This window comes from Schistocerca gregaria, chromosome 4, assembly GCF_023897955.1.
Source record: "Schistocerca gregaria isolate iqSchGreg1 chromosome 4, iqSchGreg1.2, whole genome shotgun sequence".
In the NCBI taxonomy this organism is placed as follows: Eukaryota; Metazoa; Arthropoda; class Insecta; order Orthoptera; family Acrididae; genus Schistocerca; species Schistocerca gregaria.
The window spans coordinates 769,221,985-769,249,806 of NC_064923.1; the positions used below are offsets into that span (position 1 = coordinate 769,221,985).

At 39.7% G+C, this 27,822-nt stretch overlaps 1 protein-coding gene across 2 annotated transcripts in view; it reads left to right on the plus strand.

The window, feature by feature from the left end:
- Positions 1-924: 924 nt before the first annotated feature.
- LOC126267538 (biogenesis of lysosome-related organelles complex 1 subunit 4) overlaps positions 925-27,822 on the plus strand; it is a 50,616-nt gene continuing 23,718 nt past the window's right edge. For both annotated transcript variants that reach the window (XM_049972841.1, XM_049972839.1), the window contains exons 1-3: positions 925-1,068; positions 12,587-12,658; positions 24,206-24,424. In XM_049972841.1, the coding sequence (XP_049828798.1) occupies positions 1,009-1,068; positions 12,587-12,658; positions 24,206-24,424 (351 nt within the window). In that variant the 5' untranslated portion in view covers positions 925-1,008. The remainder of the gene's footprint in view (positions 1,069-12,586; positions 12,659-24,205; positions 24,425-27,822) is intronic.

The window sequence follows — 27,822 nt, forward strand, 5'->3', positions numbered from 1 at the left end:
GTGCTTCGACTGATACAAACACTAGAGAGAGATTCTTATCTGTTCTTTGACAGATATTTTATAACCAATCCGCTGCTGTAAGCTCTGCGAGTAAACGAAATGTATGGAACAAGAACAACCGTGTGTAATAGATTTAGAGATGTGCACCTGACTGAGGAGAAAAAATTGAAAAGACGTGACATGGAAGAATTCTGCAGGGATGACAACAATGCTGTCGTCATTCAATGGTAAGACATAAAAATAGTGGCATTAACGTCAAACTATTTTGGATGCAATTCAGTTGCAAATCTAGAATGGCGGAGAAAAAAGAAAAAGTGTATGTCAACATTCCTTGTCTATCACTTGTTACAAAGTGTAGTATGAGCCTGGAAGGAATTAACATTTGCGATCAGATGATGGAGGCCTACAGAACAGTTATAAAAACAAGAAAATGGACTCTGAAACTCATAATTCATCTCATAGACCTTGCTTGCATCAGTTCCTGGACAGAATGTAAGGAAGCTTGTCATGTTGCTGGAGTACTTGCGAAGCATAAACTAGATACCTTTGGGTCCAAACTTTCGGAGAAAAATTGAGATATAAACGTTCTATTGGATTTTCCTGTATTCGCTAATTTTTTAAAAGGAAGGCATTCAAATTTCATTGAGTTTCTACAAATAGTTTTCTCTCAGGCAGACGGCAACTTTTGGCCAACTACAATATGGAGCAGGATATGAATCAGTAGACACCAGAGCTCTACCTCCAGCACGGAACCACGTCAAATGCATGTTCTAGGATCATTTACAATGTTAGTATTGTTTCTGCTTCGGTCGACAGACGCTTCTCGACAGACTAGCTGTGTACGAAGCGTACATCTGTGACCTGTGATCTCGACCATGGAGGTATACCTCCATGATCTCGACTGTACTACTAGAGTCTATGGTCGTCGATTGCGTCACATGACGTGTTTATGTTGTTGTAAAACAGGTGTCTGTCAGAAGCATAAAGTTTTGTTCTGTTAGAGCAAAGATGATAACCGACTTAGCAGATGATTATGCATCATACTTTAAACTTGACGTAAATAAAGAGGCAAGTAAAGCGAAAACAGTGCCAATAAACGAGGTCTTTTTTTCACTCTCACACTCATACCTATATATTGGAACTATTAGTAGAAGACCTGATACTGTTGGTATACTGGAAGTATAGTTAAACGATTTTTGCGTGTGTTTTAATTATTTATTTCTATTACATAAATATGTAAATAAAAGAGTTCGTAATATTTCCCAGCATCACAGTTTCGGATTTGAATTTGAATTTATTGCTATGCCAGCATATGATATAAATACCTCTAAGTTATCGAGAAAATGCGGCAAAGCGGAGTAGTGCACGCAACTGTGTTTCTCCGCAGTTATATGCGAGAGTTAATACGTCATTCGCAGCAGTGCATTGTCACTACTCTGTAAACCGTATATTTATCTACAAAGTTCTGATAGTTCGCCTGATAATTCATCATAATAATACAGTCATTACGCCTATCTAATCAGACAAGAAACAGTACACAGCCCTAGGATAAAATTTTTTCATCATTAACTATATGTCCATCATCATTTGGAGTCTTGTCATTGTTGTTCCATCTGGTACTTTTTGTCAACACCACATCATGTCTTTCTCATGCCTATCTATCAATGATGTTGTCAACCACACAATGCATCCTGTTTCTGAACTGCTGTATTTAATAGTTCATCTTCACTTGGTAAACTTGTCCACTGCTTAATTATCAAACAATATTTTTCTTCGCCCTTTTCTTCTTGTAGCCCAATTTTCCCCTCTATTATCAACTGTAGAAGAATGTATTTGGTGTTCTATAAGCTGTGTCCTAGGTACACAGGTTGACTTCTTTTAAATAGTGTTCACATTTCTCACAGTGTGATTCGTTGCAATACTTTGGTGTTAGTTATTCTTGCTGTCCACAATATTTTAAGCATTCTACAGTAAATCTCTCATTTCAAAGTCCTTGGTTTTCTTTGCTATTGGCTTATAAGTGGCCAGTCTGCTGAAGCATATAGAAGTATGTACCAGACATAGCATCTCACAAATCAAACTGTAAGGTTTATATCTAGGTCTGTATTTGTGAGAATTTTCTTGAATTTTGTGAAAGCATTACAAGAGTTTTCCATGTAATATTTTATCTCTTGATTTCCAATCATCTTTGAGCCATGTTCCAAGGTTCTTAAACTCGGCGATTCTTGCTATTAAAGAGCCATAGTATCAAAGATTTGCATTTGTAAAGCAGTCTGGCTGTCATGTGACATTCATAAAATATGCCTTTTTTGTGTTGGTATTCGGACCTAAACTACTGCTAACCAATTAATACTGTATCATCAGCATAGTTAGTTTTATTGAAGTTTATTGTCGATTTTTTTGTGTATCACCAGGAATAATTGGCTTCTCTGCAGATGTTAATAAAGTCACTGACCTCACAATCAGACGTAACCTTTGCTATCTGATTTCAATATAAATTCTGTATGCAGTGGAAGTCTTACTGATCTATATCCACCTTTTTGAGATTTTCGATAAATTTATGATGATGTACACTGTAAAAGGCTTTTTCATGATCACTAAACCAAAGGCCTATATTTTAATCCTCATTGTAGCAGTTTGCACACAAAAAATGTAATGCAACTGTTGCTTCTCTTGCCGCTAAACCTTTCCTGATCCCAGGCTGTTTCTCACCAATGACTCTCACTTAGAAAAACACTGCCTGACAAACAAGTGTGGCACACAGAAAGGGAGGAAGAAACAAAATGAAACTTGACAGTTTGAAAGTTTATGAGATGTTATTCCAGTGACTACAAAATTGAGTGAGATTTACAAAGAAGTATGACGTTTCACTCCCCTGGCATGGATGCGTGCACTGATTCGGTCGGGTAGTGTTTCATAAAGCTGTTGTATCCTTTCCAGAGGCAGATGCTCCTCAACTGTTGTAACTGACTCTGGGTATCCTGAATACTGGCACTGGAGGGGGTTTGCTGTGCGAGCTGCTCCCACGTGTGTTCTATCAGGGGCAGATCTGAGGACCTTGCTGATCATGGGATGACCTCAAAGTTACACAGATAGCTCACAGACATTTGTCATGTGTGAAAGAGCATTGTGCTGTTGAAAAATGGCAGCACACCCTGTCACACGAGAGGTGACGCACAAGAATGCAGAATGTGTTGGCGTACTGAGCACCAGTGTGCCTTGCCAAAATGTCGGAAGGATGGACCTCGCCCCAGGTCACTGCCACAATTGCCGACAAAGGTCGTCCTGAGTAGTCCAGAACTGTGATTCTCCACTGAACACAGTGTGATGCCGCTCATCAGCAGTACAGGGTGTTACAAAAAGGTACGGCCAAACTTTCAGGAAACATTCCTCACACACAAAGAAAGAAAATATGTTATGTGGACATGTGTCCGGAAACGCTTACTTTCCATGTTAGAGCTCATTTTATTACTTCTCTTCAAATCACATTAATCATGGAATAGAAACACACAGCTACAGAACGTACCAGCGTGACTTCAAACACTTTGTTACAGGGAATGTTCAAAATGTCCTCCGTTAGCGAGGATACATGCATCCACCCTGCGTCGCATGGAATCCCTGATGTGCTGATGCAGCCCTGGAGAATGTCGTATTGTATCACAACCGTCCACAATACGAGCATGAAGAGTCTCTACTTTTGGTACCGAGGTTGCGTAAACAAGAGCTTTCAAATGCCCCCATAAATGAAAGTCAAGAGGGTTGAGGTCAGGATAGTGTGGAGTCCATGGAATTGGTCCACCTCTACCAATCCATCGGTCACCGAATCTGTTGTTGAGAAGCGCACGAACACTTCGACTGAAATGTGTAGGAGCTCCACCGTGCATGAACCACATGTTGTGTCGTACTTCTAAAGGCACAGGTAGAGTACCCCCCATGAAATCATGATAACGTGCTCCATTGAGCGTAGGTGGAAGAACATGGGGCCCAATCAAGACATCACCAACAATGCCTGCCCAAGCGTTCACAGATAATCTGTGTTGATGACGTGATTGCACAATTGCGTGTGGATTCTCGTCAGCCCACACATGTTGATTGTGAAAATTAACAATTTGATCACTTTGGAATGAAGCCTCATCCGTAAAGAGAACATTTGCACTGAAATGAGGATTTACGCATTGTTGGATGAACCATTCGCAGAAGTGAACCCATGGAGGCCAATCAGCTGCTGATAGTGCCTGCACACGCTGTACATGGTACGGAAACAACATACAGTGACGTGGTCAACGTTACCTTGTACAACAGCAACTTCTCTGACGCTGACATTAGGGTTATTGTCAACTGCATGAAGAATTGCCTCGTCCATTGCAGGTGTCCTCGTCGTTCTAGGTCTTCCCCAGTCGGGAGTCATAGGCTCCCTAAGACGGCGATCAATTGCTTCGAACGTCTTCCTGTCGGGACACCTTCGTTCTGGAAATCTGCCTCGATACAAATGTACCGTGAGACGGCTATTGCCCCGTGATAATCCGTGAATCAAATGGGCATCTGGCAACTCCGCATTTGTAAACATTGCATTGACTGCAAAACCACATTCGTGATGAACACTAACCTGTTGATGCTACATACTGATGTGCATGATGCTAGTACTGTAGAGCAATGAGTCGCATGTCAACACAAGCACCGATGTCAACATTACCTTCTTTCAATTGGGCCAACTGGCGGTGAATCGAGGAAGTACAGTACATACTGATGAAACTAAAATGAGCTCTAACATGGAAATTAAGCATTTCCGGACACATGTCCACATAACATCTTTTCTTTATTTGTGTGTGAGGAATGTTTCCTGAAAGTTTGACCGTACCTTTTTTTTAACATCCTGTATATTCTTTCCAGTCATTACACTGTTCCAAATGTAGCTGTTTGTGTCTGACGTTAACAACTGCCTGTGTGTGGGATGGTACTTCCCCCATCCAGATGCTTTTAGTCTCTGGCCAATGGTGCAGAGGGACATAGAATTTTTCAAAGGAGTCAGTTACTTGTTCCTGGATCACAGGTGTGTATATGAAGGGGTTAGAATGTTCTTGATGCACAGTATGATGTCTTCCCTTGCAGTGGTCAGACAAAGTTGACCGGAACCTTGATGACGAATGTGCCCACCCTCATGTCCACATGCAGTCCATTATCCTGCCATTGTGACATCTGCCCTACAAACCTGGAGGCTGCACGATTTCACCAGCTGTCCAAATGGAATCTGACAATAAGACTCATTTCAACCTCTGTCAGGTACTGATAACACCTTCTCACACAAGTACAGGGCATCTTCGTGTCTTTCACAGTGATCACTCACCATCTGCCACTGTTCATGCCTTTACATGCCCTACCAGGTCTGGTAACATCACTAATGCGCTCTGGTTGCTGTTCAACCAGCCACAGAGAATTGCAGCTCCAGTTATTCACAAACTCTCTGATGGTATGTGCGTGTACGAAGTTACATTGACGTCCGACCTTGTTTTCTGAGTGCTCCACCTTTTTGCTAGGCTGTGTATTTTATAGGAGTACCTCATAAGACTAAAGAGTTTCTCACAGTGTTCAATGTTGTTCTTTTTTGGTAAGGGAATGGAAGATGATACAGTCCCTGGGCAAGGCAGTGACCTGTGTCATAAATTTTGTTCGTAACCTGTGTAAGACTGAATTTCTTCATCAAGAAGGCTAATGAGATCCACTGGAATGTCATGAGGTCCTGTTATTTTATTGATTTCTGTGTTTTGCATGGCTTTCATAATTGGAAATTCTGTTAGATTGTCATTACTGGAAATCTCAACATTTGATCTGTCTCTGAAAAAATGTTCCTAATATAGTATTCCAATGTCTCTCTCTTTCCTGCAACATCAAGAAAAATTTTGAGACATTTTTTATCCTTTGTATCCCAGCAGTTTCTTCCAGCTTTCACATAAACCAAACTTATCAGATGAAGCTTTTAAGGTTTTAATTTCTTCACATTTGCATTATAACTATTCATTTTTTACTTCACTAATCTCTGACGTTATAAGTTTCTGAATATTGTTGTAATTATTTATATCTGTCTGGGCTCTACTGTTTCAGTGTTCATCATCATGTCATCCGTCTCTTGTTTTATATCCCAGTTTATACTGAGTAGTGGTAATCATAATGTTTCTTCTCTCTTCCCATACTTTGGTACAATTTTCTGGACCAGAGGTGTCACTGTAGGTACTATTTTACTGGTGATACACAAGGCCACTTCACTTCTGTGTTCAGACTGTTTGAGTTTTTCATGGGGTGTCTTTGCTGAGGTGGAGTTTTATCTTAAGAGAAACAATGAGTATACAATCAGATAGTGTAAGTGGTCCAGGATAAGTGGATGAGCTTTACTGAAGTCCAAAAACACTTGTTGATTAAAATGTATTCTACCTGATTATGATGTATAGTCATTGAGTTGGTAATTTGAATGAACTATTAGTGACCATGTTTTCTTCCTGAACTGCAGTTGCGATCATCTCCCTCACTAATACTCTCCTATACAAAAACGTCCAACTAGATCTTCAGATCTGCCATTTTCCAGTTTGGTGTTGAAGTCTCCCACTATTAATATTAATTTCATGATATTTTGTGAGGGTAGGTACTTTCTTGATTTGGTTGTAGAAAGAGTCTGCTTCTTGCTCATTTGTGTCGACAATTGGTGCATTCCCTTGAATGACGTTTAGATTCACTGTCATGACAGTGAGCTTTAATAAGGAACTCTGTCAGAATATAACACAAAATTTATAACACTCTTGGAAATGCGCTGGGGAGAGTATAACGCCCACTCCTCTAATATGATCCCAGGATAAAATAGTGTACCCAGCCAACAGTAGAACAATCTCCACTATCAACCCACCATCTGACTGTTATACCTAATATATCAATACTGACTTGTCTCATTTCTTGGACCACATTTGACAGATTTCCTGCTTCATATATGCTTTGAACATTCCAACATTTGCATTCCTCAGCTTTAACATGTATCTGCTCAAAACTGTTCTCTCCCCCCACCCCCAGAGATCTGATTGGGGAACTATTCAAAACTCCACAACATTTACAAGTGAATGTATCCATGTGGTTCTCTAGGACATGTTTGGATGGTATTCCATTGCCTTCCCCCAAAATGTCAGCCCCTCCTAACATGGAGGCAGATGCTATTAGCAGCTGCCCACTGTGGATCAGATTCTGCTGTGCTTGTTGGTCCAAGGGAAGTATTTGATTTCCCTCTTACCACACACATCTTTCTGCCTTGTGGACACACGTCCTGTAGAGGTTGCAGACTTTCCACATTGCTTTCCCACAAATAACAAACAAGGAGGGAAAAGTCACCCGTGAAACTCAATCAAATCAACTACGCTTCGTGAGTATAGTAGTTTCCTATGATCTATGAACACACAACTTTATTTTAGTTTTTGTCATTTCATTTGAAAATTAGTAAACAACATGATAGACACCAAAGATTCGAGCCTTAAGAGATGACCAATGTCACTAGCAAGACAAAACCATATGGAAAAATAAAAACTGACACATTAATGGGATCTCAACAGGAACATGTGGTTTTGGGCTAGAGATATTCTTGTTATTAATCATTTTGATCATATTAAAAAGTTGAAAATATAAGTTCACAACAGGAAAACTGAGATTTTCATGAGGGACATAAATATAAATATGGACTGCTCGAAAAAAAAGAGGGGCCTAAGAAGATTGTTATGATACAGTTACTGGCTCCACAACGTACATCTGAACTGTCACCTTCCCAACATAATGTCAACCCTCAGTTTAAAGAGAGGAAAAATGCCAACATTGCACTTATCAGTCATAACACAAATGAGCTAGTGTGTTTTAGAGGACACACCCATCCCACTGAAATCTTAGTTGTGCTGACAAACTGTTCTGTATGATAGCCTGAGTTCTACATTAGATTGGAAGATGGTAGTTTGGTTGAGAGTTGGTGAAGCTAACATGTGTAAAAGCCAAAAAAAGATCGTGCTAACAGCCTGACATGTAGCTTAGCGTAATGTTTACATTCACACCATGTTTAATTGCACTTAACACACTCTTTGTCATAAAATCTGAAACTACGAGGTAACATCAGGAAACATATATTAGATACTGGACATGTCCCCAGCAAATGTTTTGATGTACATTATGTACATATACTGTACATAAACTACAAAAAATGCAAGGGGGTGGGGAGGGAGGGGCTACTACGTAACTTTAATTAGGAATGACATTATCACCATCTTCAGTACACTCACCATTTCCACTGGAAGCATATAGATCTACTAAACAATGTGTCTAATCCACCACCCACAAGAACTAAATAGCATATTGTAAACAACACACACAAACAACTGCTATAACTGAAATGTTGAAGTCACCATCTGTATAACATGTGTCATGTTTCAAAGAATATACCATTGGCTCATATTGTCCGCTAGACCCTTCATTTGTGGTGTATGCCAGAGAACACTAGATAATGACATTTGTGTTTGAAATAGAAATTGTATCAAGGTTAAACATCCCATTAGCACTTCAAGTTGGTTTTGAGTAGATGTTATGTAGAAGATGATATATTGAGATGAATTAGCATATCTAATCAAAAACCAACTAGCTCATGTAGCTGTTAAGGAACTGTGTGTGGTCATAAAGAAAAACAAGTGTTCATTTTTTGCAATTTCATACAAAGAGCATAATAGAGCAATACCTTTTTGCTAAATGTGAAATCTTTCCCCATTTATTTATGCTAATCATCACCATTTATCTTACAATATTATAGACAAACAGTCACTAGTGATTAAGGTTTCAAAAGAGGAGACTGAAGTCCTAAATGTATCTCTTATCATGTTCTTACTGCCTATGAAATCTGTACCATCAACCATTTCTGCCAAAGTAAGAAAACTATCAGATGAAATATTTACATTAACACACACATATATTCATAAAGTTCAGCGCATGTTGGACAAAGCCAAGGAAGGAGTTAATGAGATGCATTAAGCTAGAAGATATAACCACATGAGAATAACAGAGTGATTCTGTAGACGCCTATGGCTGATGCAGGGGAGAGAGAGAGAGAGAGAGAGAGAGAGAGAGAGAGAGAGAGAGAGTGAGAGAGAGAGAGAGAGAGAGAGAGACCAAGTTCGTATGTAAGACTTATTTGTTCTTCCTTGTGTCACGTCATTTTAACCAGTTTCTTCCTACTGATATTTGTAAGGATGCTGAAACGTCACCTCTGAGGGTCCATACACCCTCCCTCCCCCCCCCCCCTCACCCCCCCCCTCCCCTGCCCACACACACACACAAACAAGCCACAAACATATACATTCGTCTTTGTCCAGTAGATTTCTTTTGCAGAACATTTACAGCTAACTGTGAAATTTCTTGGGAAAATGGAAAGACTCTTGCAACCTGCTAAATGAAATATTGTGGTTGCTCATAACAACAAATTGACATCACTTTGTTACTCTGATCCTGATATAGATGTCTATTTCAGGATCTACATCATTTCATCAATAACAGGAAACATACAGCTTCATTTCTTCTCACATATATTCAAATGCTTTTTATATACTAGAAAAGATGCTTTAAACATTCTTAGATATGGACACAATACTATCTTCAGTACAAATTTCAGTAAATAATATAAAAAGTGATCAACTATGTAAGCATCAGCAAAGGTAACTAACAAGCATTTGCAGTACCAGAAAAGACAATGTGTATAACTTGTAGAAAGGGTAGCTGATTAACATTGACTTCACTTATTGTTTGGCTATTTGTAGGCTCTCATTACACTGCTTCACACCATTTAGCTTATCATTAGATTTTCACACCACAGAAATTACTTCTTATAGAATTCTTTTGCCTTTAAATATGTCTGCTTGTGTCTGTGTATGTGCGGATGGATATGTGTGTGTGTGTGCGAGTGTACACCTGTCCTTTTTTTCCCCTAAGGGAAGTCTTTCCGCTCCCGGGATTGGAATGACTCCTTACCCTCTCCCTTAAAACCCACATCCTTTCATTTTTCCCTCTCCTTCCCTCTTTCCTGACGAAGCAACTGCCAGTTGCGAAAGCTCGTAATTCTGTGTGTGTGTTTGTGTGTTTTGTTCATGTGCCTGTCTGCCGGCGCTTTCCCGCTTGGTAAGTCTTGGAATCTTTGTTTATAATATATTTTTCCCATGTGGAAGTTTCTTTCTATTTTATATATATATAATAGAAAGAAACTTCCACATGGGAAAAATATATCAAAAACAAAGATTCCAAGACTTACCAAGCAGGAAAGAGCCGGTAGACAGGCACAATAAATAAAACACACACACAGAATTTCTAGCTTTCGCAACCAACAGTTGCTTCTTCGGGAAAGAGGGAAGGAAAAGGGAAGATGAAAGGATGTGGGTTTTAAGGGTGAGGGTAAGGAGTAATTCCAGTCCCGGGAGTGGAAAGACTTACCTTAGGGGGAAAAAAGGATAGATATGTATGTATGGATGTGTGTGTGTGTGCGCGCGCGAGTATATACCTATCCTTTTTTCCCCCTAAGGTAAGTCTTTCCGCTCCCGGGATTGGAATGACTCCTTACCCTCTCCCTTAAAACCCACATCCTTTCGTCTTTCCCTCTCCTTCACTCTTTCCTGAAGAAGCAACCGTTGGTTGCGAAAGCTTGTGTGTTATTTTATTGTGCCTGTCTTCCGGCGCTTACCTGCTTGCTAAGTCTTGGAATCTTTGTTTATATATATATATATATTGTTTATATATATATATATATATTTTGTCTTGTAAATGCAAAAACTACCAGGACAAGGAAGAGTTCTCTGCTTTAAGTTTAGGTAATGGCCATGCACTGTTCATGGTGTTTACTTTGTTAAACATATTTATCATTATTTGTTGAGTTACTTTTTAAAAATTATTGTGCAATATAAGTGAGACTGAAACAGTACTAGAAGTTGTGGGAACCATATGAATGCAGTGAAAGCTAATACTGGGTGGAGAGTAAGTTGAACTGAATTCTTAAGCAGCATAGTAATGTTTTGACTAAATTTTATGTTTGCTTTTGTCTGGACACTAAGATTTTTAAATATCTAGTTTCATTTAACCAACCTTCAGTAAAAAGTTCTACTGCCTGAAACCTACAAGCTATCACTGAATGGAACTGCACGATATGATTCATTAAGGCTAAATGCTTATAACTACATAATGATATGTTCATCTCTTTTGCATTTTAACCAAGCACATTTATTTTCTTATAGTAGGTATGGTTATTATAATATTTGTGATAGATGAGATACCTGGTGATGTCCAGGTTCATAGTTCCCTAGTCTTCATATATATGGAACTTATTTTAGACTTTTAAAGATTTATTGTATTCAATGTTTGAAGTACTATGATTAGGGACATGGACAAAGAGCTTGTATGCTTCAGTAACACCAGAGAGAGCTACGTAGAGCTGGCTATATGAAAATCAACTCTCACCAATGTCTACACCCACAACATGTAGTGTCTGCTTTGTCCTTTATTTATGGTACTGGCACAAAATAAAGTCATCTTCAATTGTACACATTTAAAGCAAAATGGTAAATTATTAGGAATAAGTCGGATTTGGGGTATAAAAATTCATTCACATGCACCACCTCCTTCTGTGATGTTACATTGGAGAGAAGTAGGCTTAAGCCTTTGTGAGTGAAGGGCTCCGAGGAGCGAGATAATTCGTGACACTCTCAATCATATTAACGTCATGCCTCGTTTTCACTAGGAGTTTCCATAAAGCGAGTTAAAGCCTCATGTTCTCAAGCTGCAACAAGTCTTGCCCCAGGATCTTCATTGGTTCCTTGAGACTGCATAGTCTTCAGTCTTTTAGCCCTTCTCGTGTATTCAGAAGGATCTGACAATTTTGTAGGCATTTTTATTCTTAAACAAAATGTAATGAGCAGGTGCCTCGATCACAAAGGACACTTAATACATTTGCTTTTCCAAGCAACTTATGTAACTATAACTTACTGAAAGAAGAAAAGGTATGTTGCTAATTTTAAATGCACAAAACGAAATCCGTAACACTGTATATACAAGCCAAGTAAGCTCGTTGTTAATTTGTGTTTGTAAAGATAACATTGTGATGCTTAATTCCTTCAGTGATGTACACTTCCAAAAATACATCTGTCACCGAGTTAAAAAAACGAACAGCGTCCTTGGTTCTTTTGTTTTCTAATAAACTAACTCCACCATCTATTGGTTCTTTGGTGCACAAGGCCATGATGATTAAACATCCAAAATACTAAGCTTAGCAGAATTGGCATAAAGGTACAAACCGTGATGTCTTTTTTTTTTTTTCCTCCCTTGCTTTGGTTTTGATCAAATAAAGCCTATTCATTGCTACAAGCTATGTTCAAGTTACCCGTGAAAACCTCATGAAAAGTCATCTAGTAGTTTTGAGATTAATGTGTTGATACATGGCTGTTTTACAATTTTACTGTTTTATTATTAGTATAGATGTAGATTAATATCAAAATAAAATGTCACATAGCAAGTGTTACCTGTTGATTATTTGTCTTTCTGATTTTAGATATCTCCAGTAATGGAAACAATAGAAGATATGTTAACTCGCCTGGAAGAGTTTGAAAGCTTGATGGATATGGCAAGTTAAAATTAATTGTTTTTTGCAAAATGTCCATATGATTTCATGACAGTAATTTCATTTCTGTTACTATAGTATGTGGACATTTTAAAAATAGATTGCTCTCTATGTACAAACTAATTTACAGACTGGTAAAATATAATGACTACTTACAAGGAAAAAAAGTGTTGTATAAACCGTACCAGAAACCTCGAAACATAGTCTTTTTTCTGTAGGTAGACAGGAAAGTGTGAAATTAGTAGCACAGGGAGGAAGGTCACTCAAAACTCTGCACTAAGAGATGGCTGTGAAAATAGTCCACAGACATGAAAATGAAAGCGCAGACAAGAGATGAAGTCCTGTCAAGTAAAGGAAAATTGCTGGGACCAGGGCAAAAACTATTTCAGAATATTGCTTTAGTTATAAAACATTTAGAAACAGAGAATGGTTAAGAAACAAACTAAGTAGGAAGATCAGGAAAAGATAATTAATAAACAACTACTGCAAATGAAGAAACACTGATGTTAGTTCCAACACAGTTCACCACCTGTCCTGTTTTCCAGTCTGCTGTGCCTATGACATTTAACATCTGTGATGAAGGGTGGCTGCCAAATTCCATGATGTCTGGACACGGTTTCACCATGTGTAGAAGACACTCACCAAAGCGCACGATAAGTCTTGCGGTTTCCAAAATGCTCATGCTGAGCCTCAGGGCCACGACAATGCGCCCTCGGCCAAACTCAGACAGGACATGCACCTTAGCCATTCTACACATGGACGGCAAGCTCACTGATACTTCATGCTGCTTGTTTCAGAAACTAACATTAGAGAAATAAGCTATATGTTGTTATGTTGTTGTCTTCAGTCCTGAGACTGGTTTATTACAGCTCTCCATGCTACTCTGTGCTGTGCAAGCTTCTTCATCTCCCAGTACTTACTGCAACCTACATCCTTCTGAATCTGCTTAGTGTATTCATCTCTTGGTCTCCCTCCACGATTTTTACCCTCCACACTGCCATCCAATGCTAAATTGGTGATCCCTTGATGCCTCAGAACATGTCCTACCAACCAATCTCTTCTTCTAAAGTTGTGTCACAAGCTCCTCGTCTCCCCAATTCTATTCAGTACCTCCTCATTAGTTATGTGATCTACCCATCTAACCTTCAGCATTCTTCTGTAGCACCACATTTCGAAAGCTTCTATTCTCTTCTTGTCCAAACTATTTATCGTCCACGTTTCACTTCCATACATGGCTACACTCCATATAAATACTTTCAGAAACGACTTCTAGACACTTAAATCTATACTCGATGTTAACAAATTTCTCTTCTTCAGAAACACTTTCCTTGCCATTGCCAGTCTACATTTCATATCCTCTCTACTTCGACCATCATCGGTTATTTTGCTCCCCAAATAGCAAAACTCCTTTACCACTTTAAGTGTCTCATTTCCTAATCTAATTCCCTCAGCATCATCTGACTTAATTCGACTACATTCCATTATCCTCGTTTTGCTTTTCTTGATGTTCATCTTATATCCTCCTTTCAAGACACTGTCCATTCCATTCAACTGCTCTTCCAAGTCATTTGCTGTCTCTGACAGAATTACAATGTCATCGGCGAACCTCAAAGTTTTTATTTCTTCTCCATGGCTTTTAATACCTATTCCGAACTTTTCTTTTGTTTCCTATACTGCTTGCTCAATATACAGATTTGAATAACATCGCGGACAGTCTACAACTCTGCATCACTACCTCCCAAACCGCTGCTTCCCTTTCATACCCCCTCGATTCTTATAACTGCCATCTGGTTTCTGTACAAATTGTAAATAGCCTTTCGCTGCCTATATTTTACCCCTGCCATCTTTAGAATTTGAAAGAGAGTATACCAGTCAACATTGTCAAAAGCTTTCTCTAAGTCTACAAATGCTAGAAACGTAGGTTTGCCTTTCCTTAATCTATTTTCTAAGATAAGTCATAGCGTCAGTATTGCCTCACGTGTTCCAACATTTCTGCGGAATCCAAACTGATCTTCCGCAAGGTCAGCTTCTATCAGTTTTTCCATTCATCTGTGAAGAATTCGCATTAGTATTTTGCAGCTGTGAGTTATTAAGCTGATAGTTCGGTAATTTTCACATCTGTCAACACCTGCTTTCTTTGGGATTGGAATTATAATATTCTTCTTGAAGTCTGAGGGTATTTGACCTGTCTCATACATCTTGCTCACCAGATGGTAGAGTTTTGTCAGGACTGGCTCTCCCAAGGCTGTCAGTAGTTCTAATGGAATGTTGTCTACTCCTGGGGCCTTGTTTCGACTCAGGTCTTTCAGTGCTCTGTCAAACTCTTCACGCAGTATCATATCTCCCATTTCATCTTCATCTACATCCTCTTCCATTTCCATAATATTGTCCTCAAGTACATCGCCCTTGTATAGACCCTCTATATACTCCTCCCACCTTTCTGCTTTCCCTTCTTTGCTTAGAACTGGGTTTCCATCAAAGCTCTTGATATTCATGCAAGTGGTTCTCTTTTCTCCAAAGGTCTCTTTAATTTTCCTGTAGGCAATATCTATCTTACCCCTAGTGAGATAAGCCTCCACATCCTTACATTTGCCCTCTAGCCATCCCTGCTTCGCTATTTTGCACTTCCTATCGATCTAATTTTTGAGACGTTTGTATTCCTTTTTGCCTGCTTCCTTTACTGTGTTTTTATATTTTCTCCTTTCATGAATTAAATTCAATATTTCTTCTGTTACCCAAGTATTTCTACTAGCCCTCGTCTTTTTACCTGCTTGATCTTCTGCTGCCTTCACGACTTCATCCCTCAGAGCTACCCATTCTTCTTCTACAGTATTTCTTTCCCCCACTCCTGTCAATTGTTCCCTTACGCTCTCCCTGAAACTCTGTACGACCTCTGGTTCTTTCAGTTTATACAGGTCCCATCTCCTTAAATTCCCACCTTTTTGCAGTTTTAATCTATAGTTCATAACCAATAGATTGTGGTCAGCGTCCACATTTGCCCTTGGAAATGTCTTAAAGTTTAAAACCTGGTTTGTAAATCTCTGTCTTACCATTATATAATCTATCTGATACCTTCTAGGATCTCCAGGATTAGGAGTATACAAAATTGAAAATTTGTTTCAATACTCTTATAAAGTATAGATTCTCATGTGGTGATTCAGCTTACCGAGAAGTAATGAGCTAACATATTAATCATATACACCTGATGTTCCTGAGACATACTGAGTCTCGCCTTTATCTACGATAATGATGTAGGCTAAAGCTGTGAATTAAAATTTGTACCAGCATCGGCATTTGAACCTCGGTCCCCTGTTTACTAGGCAGATGCAGCGCCGTTAAACAACACTGGCAGTTTGACCGCCACAGCTGCATACATTATCCTATGTCTTCCTTCTTAATACGAATTCCAACTATGCCTCAGCCCATTGCTATTCCCCTTTTTAAACTTGCGTTAGTATTGCCAATGGCTCTCCAATATCTCCAATATTTTAATAGCACCTTAGCTGTGAGCAAAATGCGGTTCGCCCTGCCTGTACCTCAGGCGTAGATGACATTACTCATTTACAGTTGTTTCTGATAAATACTGAGTCGTTATTGTACATAAATGTGAGACTCAATATGCCTCAGGAACATCAACTGTATATGAGTAATATATAATCTATGGCTAAGGTACAGACAGCATTAACCCCATGTTGCCCATTGCTAAGTTGCTATTCCCATATTGGAGAGCCTTGGCAATATTGTTGTGAATTTTGAAGGGGAATATAATGGGCTGAAACGTGAGTTGGGATTCATATCAGAAAGGGAGATGTACTAGGGTAATCCATGTAGCTGTGGTAGCTGAAGTACCATTGTGGTGTGGATAGTAAGCAGGAGACATGGGTTCAAATCCCAGTGCTGCTACTGATTCTAATTCATTGCTAGGGTCTACAGCATTATCACAGTTCACACATTGTAACATGGGCCAGAACTTCATTACTTGGTTGATAACTCAGGCTTTTGTAGACAGCACCCAACATTTATTTTCATATAAAACAAGCTACTGGCACATGAAATAAGTGTGGCATCATAAACCTGGAAGATGGTAAGTTCATCATGGGCTAAGACAGGTAAGTCCTGAGAAGAAACCGTATTGCATTCCAAGTCCAAGCAAGATTCCAGTGGCAGTTGATACAGGTAAAGTCAGAAGAGCAAAACATATGCAAACTGGAGAATTGTACAGTTCATTGTGGAGGGCACACTGGCGTCAGTGTAAGATGCAGGCATACGTACACAACCCAGTACTCCGATATGTAAACAATACAGGCTGCAGCTGGCGTGTCATTGGGTCTGGCAGCCAGCTTACGGGGCACCTGGCCATAGTTTTCATACTAGGTGGCTTGCAGTACCTCTACCAGATGTCCTAATTGTTAGATATATTTTCCATATTGATATCTAGTAGGTTGACTAAACAAACCACCCCAAGTGATCATTTCAGTATTCAACAAATGAAAATGTTCTACTAGCACATGTACTTTAAGTTAATGTATTTTGTTACAATGTTATTGCTATTTTATGTTTAGCAACTTTGTCTTCAACTAAAGTAGGTCGTGGTTTGATCCAAACAACTAATAACATTCTGAATAAAGGTCATAGGCTGAGGCAGCTCCGGACTTTGATAAAAGACTCCACCTCCCTCATCTAAATATAGAAGCTGTGAGATGGCAGACAGGACATGGCTAGACATGCACTGGTTTGATGGGTGCCTCTATGTGGAGCAAGTCCCAACACGTGCGAGCATAATCTGTGAGGAGGTAGTTTGTGGAGCTGTCTGCTTGAGCAGCAGATGATGCTTGACTCTCCGCGATTGGTGAAGTATATCCACCATGAAGTAAAGCCAGCAGTTACGTGGGCAGCAGGTAGTCTGTGAGGGTACAGTGAGCATGTCTCCACGCTAGGGGCTGTTGCGGATATGAATAAGGCATCAAGGTGCTGCCATGGCAGATGTTCAGAGATATCATGCGAGCTAACATCCCAGAGATGTTCGGGCTCACATGCGGTTCTTCTTTGTCTTAATGTCTTGACTCTAACTTGTCTAGGGGTTGAACTGCACGTGTCACATTGCACGCCCTAAATTAGACAGTTGTGACCCTTTGGTTAGGTCATCTGGCTGATGGCAAGTTTGCGAAATTGTGTGAAACATACAAAGTTAATATAACATATAATAACAGTAATAATAATATCGGTAGCTAAGTTAACGACGCATAAAGGATGTAGGCCACACAGTTGTGATTTGGTTAGAATAAAGTTTATCCAGAAAGTAAACTAATAATGTATTTAGAGTTACTGTTACACTTGAGCACATTTCCATTTTACACAGTTCACTCATTCACAATCTCATCGCGAAATAAAAGTCCAATACTCCACCTTGTTATCTACACGAAGAGTTAGAGTTCACACCAGGCGTGTGGCTGTTCACCGCTCAGAGACTGAGTCCCGCGATACCGCACAACATGAAATTTTCTAAGTCATTTCACTTCCTAGCTACCTAAAGACTGACCGTCCACCATCCATTGAAACCGAGTACCCCACCAAAATTCTGTGTGGCTCAGCATTCCATCACTATCGTTTTGTGAGAGCACACCTGTTGAAATTTGAATTAGGTGTAAATACCATCCAGAATCTACACTGAACACTCCCCCGGTGGAATTGATACAGACAGGTCTAAACTATACAGTAAATAATTGATTTACAGCGTTTGCAAGATGCTCATAAATTCTTCAATCATATTGACACGTTATTCAAGTCCCACTAGAGACATGCATCTCATGACAGATTTACAATCGACTTCAACAACAATCTTCTAAGTATAATCTCATAATAGTTTCTCCTTTACGAAACTCAACAGAGTCTGTTCAAAACAAATTATTGAGAGGAGGTTTAATAAGACTTGACTTCTGGGAACTGGAGCATAAAATAGCAACACTGATTATACCAGTGTTAATGGTCTCCAGAAAGATTGAGAACCGCTGCTCTAGACACATCTATTCAGTTTCTATTCATAACTAATAATGTTCTGTTAACCACAACCTACCTGTAGAAGTACCTATCAATTCCCAACTTACTACTGTTGTATGAGAAGCTTATAATATTTAATAGGCTTCTTATGTTTTGACGAGGCCTAGTAGAAACCCTTAACAGAAGAAATATTGAATTTAATTGATGAAAGGAGAAAACATAAAAATGCAGTAAATGAAGCAGGCAAAAAGGAATACAAACGTCTCAAAAATGAGATCGACAGGAAGTGCAAAATGGCTAAACAGGGATGGCTAGAGGACAAATGTAAGGATGTAGAGGCTTATGTCACTAGGGGTAAAATAGATACTGCCTACAGGAAAATTAGAGAGATCTTTGGAGAAAGGAGAACCACGTGTATGAATATCAAGAGCTCAGATGGCAACCCAGTTCTAAGCAAAGAAGGGAAGGCAGAAAGGTGGAAGGAGTATATAGAAGGTTTATACAAGGGCGATGTACTTGAGGACAATATTATGGAAATGGAAGAGGATGTAGATGAAGACGAAATGGGAGGTAAGATACTGCGTGAAGAGTTTGACAGAGCACTGAAAGACCTGAGTCGAAACAAGGCCCCCGGAGTAGACAACATTCCATTAGAACTACTGACGGCCTTGGGAGAGCCAGTCATGACAAAACTCTACCAGCTGGTGAGCAAGATGTATGAGACAGGTGAAACACCCTCAGACTTCAAGAAGAATATAATAATTCCAATCCCAAAGAAAGCAGGTGTTGACAGATGTGAAAATTACCGAACTACCAGCTTAATAAGTCACAGCTGCAATACTAACGCGAATTCTTTACAGACGAAGCTGACCTCAAGGAAGATCAGTTTGGATTCCGTAGAAATGTTGGAACACATGAGGCAATACTGATCCTACGGCTTATCTTAGAAGAAAGTTTAAGGAAAGGCAAACCTACGTTTCTAGCATTTGTAGACTTAGAGAAAGCTTTTGACAATGCTGATTGGAATACTCTCTTTCAAATTCTGAAGGTGGCAGAGGTAAAATACAGGGAGCAAAAGGCTATTTACCATTTGTACAGAAACCAGATGGCAGTTATAAGAGTAAAGGGGGTATGAAAGGTAAGCAGTCGTTGGGAAGGGAGTTAGACAGGGTTGTAGCCTGTCCCCAATGTTATTTAATCTGTATAATGAGCAAGCAGTAAAGGAAACAAAAGAAAAATTCAGAGTAGGTATTAAAATCCATGGAGAAGAAATAAAAACTTTGAGGTTCGCCGATGACATTGTAATTCTGTCAGAGACAGCAAAGGACTTGGAAGAGCAGTTGAACGGAATGGACAGTGTCTTGAAAGGAGGATATAAGATGAACATCAAGAAAAGCAAAACGAGGATAATGGAATGTAGTCGAATTAAGTTGGGCGGTGCTGAGGGAATTAGATTAGGAAATGAGACAGTTAAAGTAGTAAAGGAGTTTTGCTATTTGGGGAGCAAAATAACTGATGATGGTTGAAGTAGAGAGGATATAAAATGTAGACTGACAATGGCAAGGAAAGTGTTTCTGAAGAAGAAAAATTTGTTAACATCGAGTATAGATTTAAATATCAGGAAGTCGTTTCTGAAAGTATTTGTATGGAGTGTAGCCATGTATGGAAGTGAAACGTGGACGATAAATAGTTTAGACGAGAAGAGAATAGAAGCTTTTGAAATGTGGTGCTACAGAAGAATGCTGAAGATTAGATGGGCAGATCACATAACTAATGAGGAGGCTGCAGTAGGCACTGGGAGATGAAGCAGCTTGCACAGGATAGAGTAGCATGGAGAGCTGCATCAAACCAGTCTCAGGACTGAAGACCACAACAACAACATGATTTGACAAAAAAAGTCCAAGTACACTTTGATTTTTGTTTGTGTGCTGTTAAAACTGCAGTTTTTCAGAATTTACCATAAAAAAGGCCTAACTAAAACACTGCACATCACAAAGATTGTACAGACAGGGTTCTGACTATGTTGAATTCCTCCGGAAAAAAATTGTGCAAATAACCTGTGTGTGTGTGTGTGTGTGTGTGTGTGTGTGTGTGTGTGTAACACAGTCTTCCCGTGTAATGTGAGGAGCATTTTCAGCCGTGTCCTGGTGTCATCTTGAATTTCAACTGTTACCAGCTTCCCCAGTAATCACTATATGGTCTTCTTTACCAAGATATTTCCCCACGGTGGCTAAATCGTAGGTGACATCAGTGAGCCCCGTTGTTGGCTTACAAGTACTAGTTGCTTGCTGTTCACAATGCAAGAAGTCCTACACTGGTTCTGTTATGCACCAATCATTACTATTCAGTAGCAGAAGAATCTTCTCAGCCTTTTCAAGCCTCTGGTATCAACCTTAATTTGCAAACTTGTTGAACTGCCTAGTTACATTACTCATTATATGAATTTTATTGTGTAAATCACAGTGAACTCATTTCAGGGTATTGCCATTGCCAGGTGTTCTTACATGTAATGTTGATACTGCTATATGCTGTCTTTGCTGGAATTTGTATGTAGATGTTATGTGAATGTTCGTTGTAGATGTACTGTTATATCTCATTTTTAGATTAGTCAGTTTTCCTTCTTGACAACTTGGATTAGTCAGTTTTTGTGTGTTACTTTTCTCATGTCTGAATAAAAGTTCAGACAATGGCAGCATTGCTATTACACATAGGAGCACCTGATGACACTAGTATGCCAAAAAGAGCTCATTGTTATTCATGCAATAAAACTCGTATAAAGAGCAGTGTAACTGGTGTACCACTATTGAAATCATGCCTCTACAAGATATATTTTGTGCTACACCCCAAGGACAAAAATTATCAGGCTGCCCCTGAACTCCTTGGGTTGTTCACACACTTCAGTGTACAATCTCTAGGCTACTGAAGTTGTTGGAGATGGCATATTTGCTAGAACTGAATCTCATAGAGGATAACTAGTACACACCCAAGAGCTACATGTAATAAAGCTACTGCTACCACCACCGCGAACTACTCAGGACCCGGAATTCACATTGGGAAAAAGTAGAAGTTTACCTGAGAGTTTCTGAGCAGCAACACAAATGATGTCTCAGACAGATGAATGGAGTACATTGCTGTTTGTAGATGGCATACTCATTATTGATCAGTTGGTTGGTGTAATGTGCTCTTGTTGGTCGTCCTTTATTTATGCAGTATTGAGGGTTCTTACTGATCTGTGTAAATAAAGTTAACACATTCTGTGCATGTTTCTGTGTTCTTTTGATATGCAAATACCTATGAAAATAATGACCAGCACAAATGTGTGATTGTCCTTTAGTAAATGTCAAGTAGTATACATGTCAGATGCTTTCATACAGAGCTTATAATCATGATTTATTATATTTTATGGACTATATGACACTACAGACTATAAGACACATCTTAATTTTTAATCAGTTTTTAATAACATTTTTACAATTTTTGTTATTAGACTGCAAAGTCAGACTAAAAAGTTCTTAGTTTGTCAAACCGAACTGATCTTTAAACCCGCTAAAAGCATCATTTGAAATGTCTTCTTCTTCTTTCTCCTCCTCCTCCTCCTGTTCTTCGTTGTTCTCCTCATGTATAAGATGGTCTTCACTGACATGGAGAGTATTTTATACAACATTTCTTGAAAGATTTAACAATAATGTCTTCTCTTACTCTAGACCACAATTGTTTTATCCACTGACACACTTGTTTGATTGTAGGTCATTTTAAAGCTCCCTTCACATGAATTCATTTTGGGTTTCATCCATCATCCATTTGTTCCATATCTCTCTCATAAGACATTTTAAATGGTTTATTTATTGACACATCAAGAGGTTGCACTTGTGAAGTAAGTCCTCCAGGAATAACAGCAAGCTCTGTTTTTCCCGGTCTCAATTTCGCTTTCGCAGAATTTTTCAAATGACTACTAAACTGATCTAGCACAAGAAGAAAGGTCTTCTTCAATAAAGCACCTTTCCTTCTCTTCAAACCTCTGTTAATCCATAATTTCATACCAGTCTCATCCTTCTAACCCTTGTCATGTATGTGAACAAAATCATTTGGTGGTATTTCAGAAGGTTTTGTGCTTCAAAGTGATCATTGGATTAAGTTTAGTACAACGTGAAATGACAACAGTGTAGCACATTTTTTCATGTCCACATGTTTTTATAGTTATATTAAAAACAAAGATTCCAAGACTTACCAAGCGGAAAAGCGCCGGCAGACAGGCACATGAACAAAACACACAAACACACACACAGAATTACGAGCTTTCGCAACTGGCAGTTGCTTCCTGACGAAGCAACTGCCAGTTGCGAAAGCTCGTAATTCTGTGTGTGTGTTTGTGTGTTTTGTTCATGTGCCTGTCTGCCGGCGCTTTTCCGCTTGGTAAGTCTTGGGATCTTTGTTTTTAATATATTTTTCCCATGTGGAAGTTTCTTTCTGTTTTATTTACATTGTTTTTATAGTTACAGTTTTAGCACCTTTCATGGCAGTGGTTCTGTTACCTGGCACAACAAATGATGTCAGAGGAATTTTGTCCATACTAGCTATTTGGCTTAGTTCCACTCTCATTTCCTTTCAATATTGAATAAAAAAGTGATGAAAAGACAATATTTTCTCTGAGATCTTTTGGTTTTGGTTTGCATGTTAAGCCCATGTTGTTTCATATACGTGTAGCACCAACCAACTCCATCATTTAAGTCCATTAAGTTCCACTGTAGCACTAGCTTGTAGTGTGTATTTGAATCATTTTTGTATTAATTCCAGTGCCATTTTGGTGGTGTCCTTGAATTCATTTCAATATGTCGTCTTTTAGTTTTGGCCATTTTGCATTCAGTCCTCTATTTGCACACTTAGTGTTCGTCAGTTTTTTTCAGTTCTTCTTTACTAACCTGCCAATCACGAATGGTTTCCTCTGTTGGTGGAGGGCCAAAATTCCTCTCAGCTGCTCTGTTTCCATATCCTAATGCACATACTATTACTTTCATTTGAATACCTTTTTTTTCCATTACGAAGCTAGCCACAAAGAAAAATATTTTACTGTTACCAATAACACAAATCACTTTCAGTTCAAGTTCACTGGCAGTGTAGACTGCAATGATACGTCACGTGCAAGACAGTGTTTTGGGTTTATGATGGCAGGACAGGAGGAAGACAGCATTAGCAAGCTTGTGAATCTCCACAACTCATGTTCATCACATTGGTGCACTGCTGCTGCCAGTTGAATCCACTGTTGCCAGATAGAGATAGATTTCCCACAGCATTGAATGTATGGCCATTTTGAAGACTGGTGGAAATTTTCATTCAAACACTGGACTTTTTGTATTAATTATTTAATAACATCTGAAAATTGCAGGCAGTTTTTTAAAGGAAAAATTGAGTCTTTTACTCTGTAAAATATGGCAATTGGTAAGGAATAACAGTAGCACTTGGAAAATAAATGCCAATTTTTGTGTCCATGTGTTATTCTTTTGATTTTGTTTGTTTTCTTGAATTTATCAAGTGGTTTTTTTTAACTATGCACAGGTGCGAACAGATGTTACTCAGTCAGCTGTTGCCACTGTGCCAGATATTGTGGCCCGTAAGTCAGAACTGCGGACACTTTGTGATCGTATAGATTGCCTTGAGGCACTGGTGACACGTGTGCGACGTGATTTGGACACTGTCGAGTCTCAGCTTGACACTGCAGAAGCAACTGTTGGTGGTGAAGGTGTCATAAGGAACATGCTGAAGCCACTTTTTTTTGTAAGTCTTGAAGTCTAGTACTCTGTTTCTTGTTAGTAGAGGAATTCTGAATAGACTCTTAATTCCATATTGTTATTTGAACCATACTTCATACACAAAAATGAGTTTACATTGCAGTTTAGACTGAGGGTGAAAACCGAATGTGGTTTTTAAATATACAAAAATTCTCATGTTATTGTGAGAAAATTTGTGAAGGAACACTAAAGATATCAGAAGGTTGTGTTAGTTTTTTAACTTAAGGACTCAATGTTAATATGTGTGCCTTGCAATTCAAGAAGAATAAAACTATAATGTTCATCAAGCTGTGACATGGTCGTGAATAAAACAGTGACCTGAATATAGAATAAGTTTCCTTTACTTTATGTCTGGTGTCACAAATTTTTTTTCATCAGACTACCAGTTTCAGTCTGTAATGACCATCTTCAGATCTGTTTTATGAAATCATGTCCTGTTGTACTGATTTTGATACATTTGACAATGCGGCTGCAGTACATTAGAACATTTTTTTGTAAAACAGGTCTGAAGATGGTGATTACAGACCAAAACTGGAAGTCTGGTCACAAAAAATTGTGACCATAATCATAAACTAAAGGAAATTTATGATGATGATTATTTTCTTTGTATACAAAAATGATCATCTCACCACTTTGCAGCTTCTTTTCCACAGACCATTATGGAAATGCATCAACCTTTTCACTTCACTCTTAGTTTGGAACATACTGGCACAGAATGCCTCTACATTGAGACCAAATCTAACCTTCAGTTGAAGCCAAATATTTTGAGTATTCTATGTTGAGAGATACTCAAGAGTATCTTATTTATTTTCTTATGCTTTAACATGAGTGTTCTTCGAACAGCCACCCCAGTTCTATGCACATTGCCGTGTGACGTGTGATGCCAATACCAGCTGAACTGTGACATGACCCACCTCATCATGCTCTGCCTTATGCCAAGCTGCATTTCCTGCCTATGTCATGCACGGACAGTCCCACACTTCCCACATTTCACCCGCCATGCCACACCCACATTGTCATGTGCCTTACAATCGAACCACTGATAGCAAACATACCTTTTGCCACTATCTGAGACTATCATTGTTCCACACAGATTCTCCCACAATGTGGTTTGCCCTCAATAAGTGTTTGATGCCAGCCAGTGGCATTAGTGAGAACAACGAGAAGTTCGCCACTCTTCTTAATTACCTCGGAAACAGTGTGGACCTTATTAGTGCCTTCCTGCTTTTGGACGTTCCGGCTTCTCACAAATATTAAACTGCAAAGACACTACTGCTACAAGCACTAAAATGCATGCTTGAGCAGTCATCAATCAGATACTGCAGCCAACAGCACCCTGTCTACACTCTGGGGCCACCTGCGAGTTCTAATTGACCCAACGCTCCTACCTGATCACACACTATGGACACTTTGGCTCCTAAAACTGCTAGAGAACATCCAAACAGCAAAGCTAGCTCATGAAGAGGCACTGCTGGAGGTTAAACTTTGACCTGCCTGATAGAATGCATGCACTATCACAATACTGCATTCTAATCAGCAACCAACATCACTATACTGCAGATGACACTCAGTACACCTGCATCAAAACTGATTCTTCATGATCCAGGCCGAGCTGCTCCAACATTCTGCACAGCCGTAGAGTGCCCGACAACAGTCAGACTGACAAGAACTGGATCACACTCCCCACCTCTATCACCCTGAGTGCCTTTCTCAGCTCCGGCGGACAACTGTCGCCTACTGTGACAGCCGAAGCTGTCGTCTTCCCAACTGGCCACTGTCCCAACTCTGTGTATAAACAAAAGTGCGTCAACCAAGTGCACGACCTGCTTGCACACCCAACACCCAACAACGCTGCTGCTGGTTTCACACCAGGTTTGGGCAGGATGTACAGCAGTGCAGATACACCAGTGCCTTCCCAAACTAATATGATGACCTGCTGTAGATGTACCAGGCTGCTGTTCATTAACAAGGTGCCTCTCCACGCCACAAGGAAACAGCACCAATCCAGTGTTTCAATGGGCTGATGGTCCCTGACTATCCCTCCCTGACAGGTGCCCACTTACGTATTTCCTCGACGATACTAGGGCCAATGTGAGTACCCTAGAACCTGTTCTAGCACCTGCTACACTGTCGTCATTGCCGCTGCAACTGCATGCAGCCAGTGACACTGTAATTGCAGTTGCTGGAACTGCACACACCATGCTCAACCTCAGCGCAGATACACAAATACCTTGGACATTGCTATTGGCAGAGACAGTTGAACCAATCTTGGCAGCTGACTTCCTATGTCACTACCAACTCCCTGATATAAGTTGCGCCCTCGTATTACAATGGGATATCCAGCAGTCAATCCGTAGTGTGGTCAGCATACGTGACCAATGGCACTGCAATGGCCTGGATCACACTGCCATTGCTTGACACACCACTCGACCTGAAGTTACAAAGTGAAGTGGTTTTCAACTAGCAATGCTTAAAGGTAGCTGAGTGCTCATCATTACATCATGACAATGAGGTCATGTACCTCACTGATGACCAATTACAGAGACGAATCGTGAATGCCACTGCATCAGTACATGCAGCTCAAGAGCATCTCGACAACATTCGTCATCTTGACACTGATTAATACCATGGCGCTGCTACTATGGACACTTCTCAGGTCAGTGAAGCGCCACAACTCCCCCTCGAGTGCATTTCCGGGACAATGCCATGTCACGCTAACAGCAACGGCAAATAACATCATGTCCTGCTCACTGAACTTGCTTCTTGCTCCCCCATTAGACCACATACAATCTGTGCCATGCAGGATGGTACGGTCCACCATATTTAACAACACTAGGTCCCCTTGTCCATTGCCACCCCCTATCGTTTAGCTCCCCACAAACTTCAAGCGGATAAAGCTGCAGTGGAAAACTTTTGTGAGCTAGCATAGCCAGGCCATCAGACAGTGCTTGGGCTCTCCAGTTACACTAGTTCCTAAAAAGAATGGCACTTGCTACCTATGCAGCAACTACTGCTATCTGAACGCCCTTACAATCATTAACAGCTTGCACATTGAAAACTTGCACAATTTTCCCATGTGTTGGCATCTTCGATTGCAAAACAGCATACCTGCAAATTCCAATGGCAGATGAAGATGTATAAAAAACTGTGATAATTGTGCCATTCAGTCTCTTTGAGTTCCTCTACATGCTGTAAAGAGTAAAAAACACGGCACAGACATGGCAAAGCTTTATTGATAGTGCACTGCTCAATTTGCCTTTTTGTTATGCCTACCTAGGTGACGTCAAAATCTTTTTGAAAAATGAGCAAGACCACAACAACCACCTGCATATCAGCCTTGATTAGCTGGCCTCTCACGGGGTCATGATAAACAGTGACAAGTAC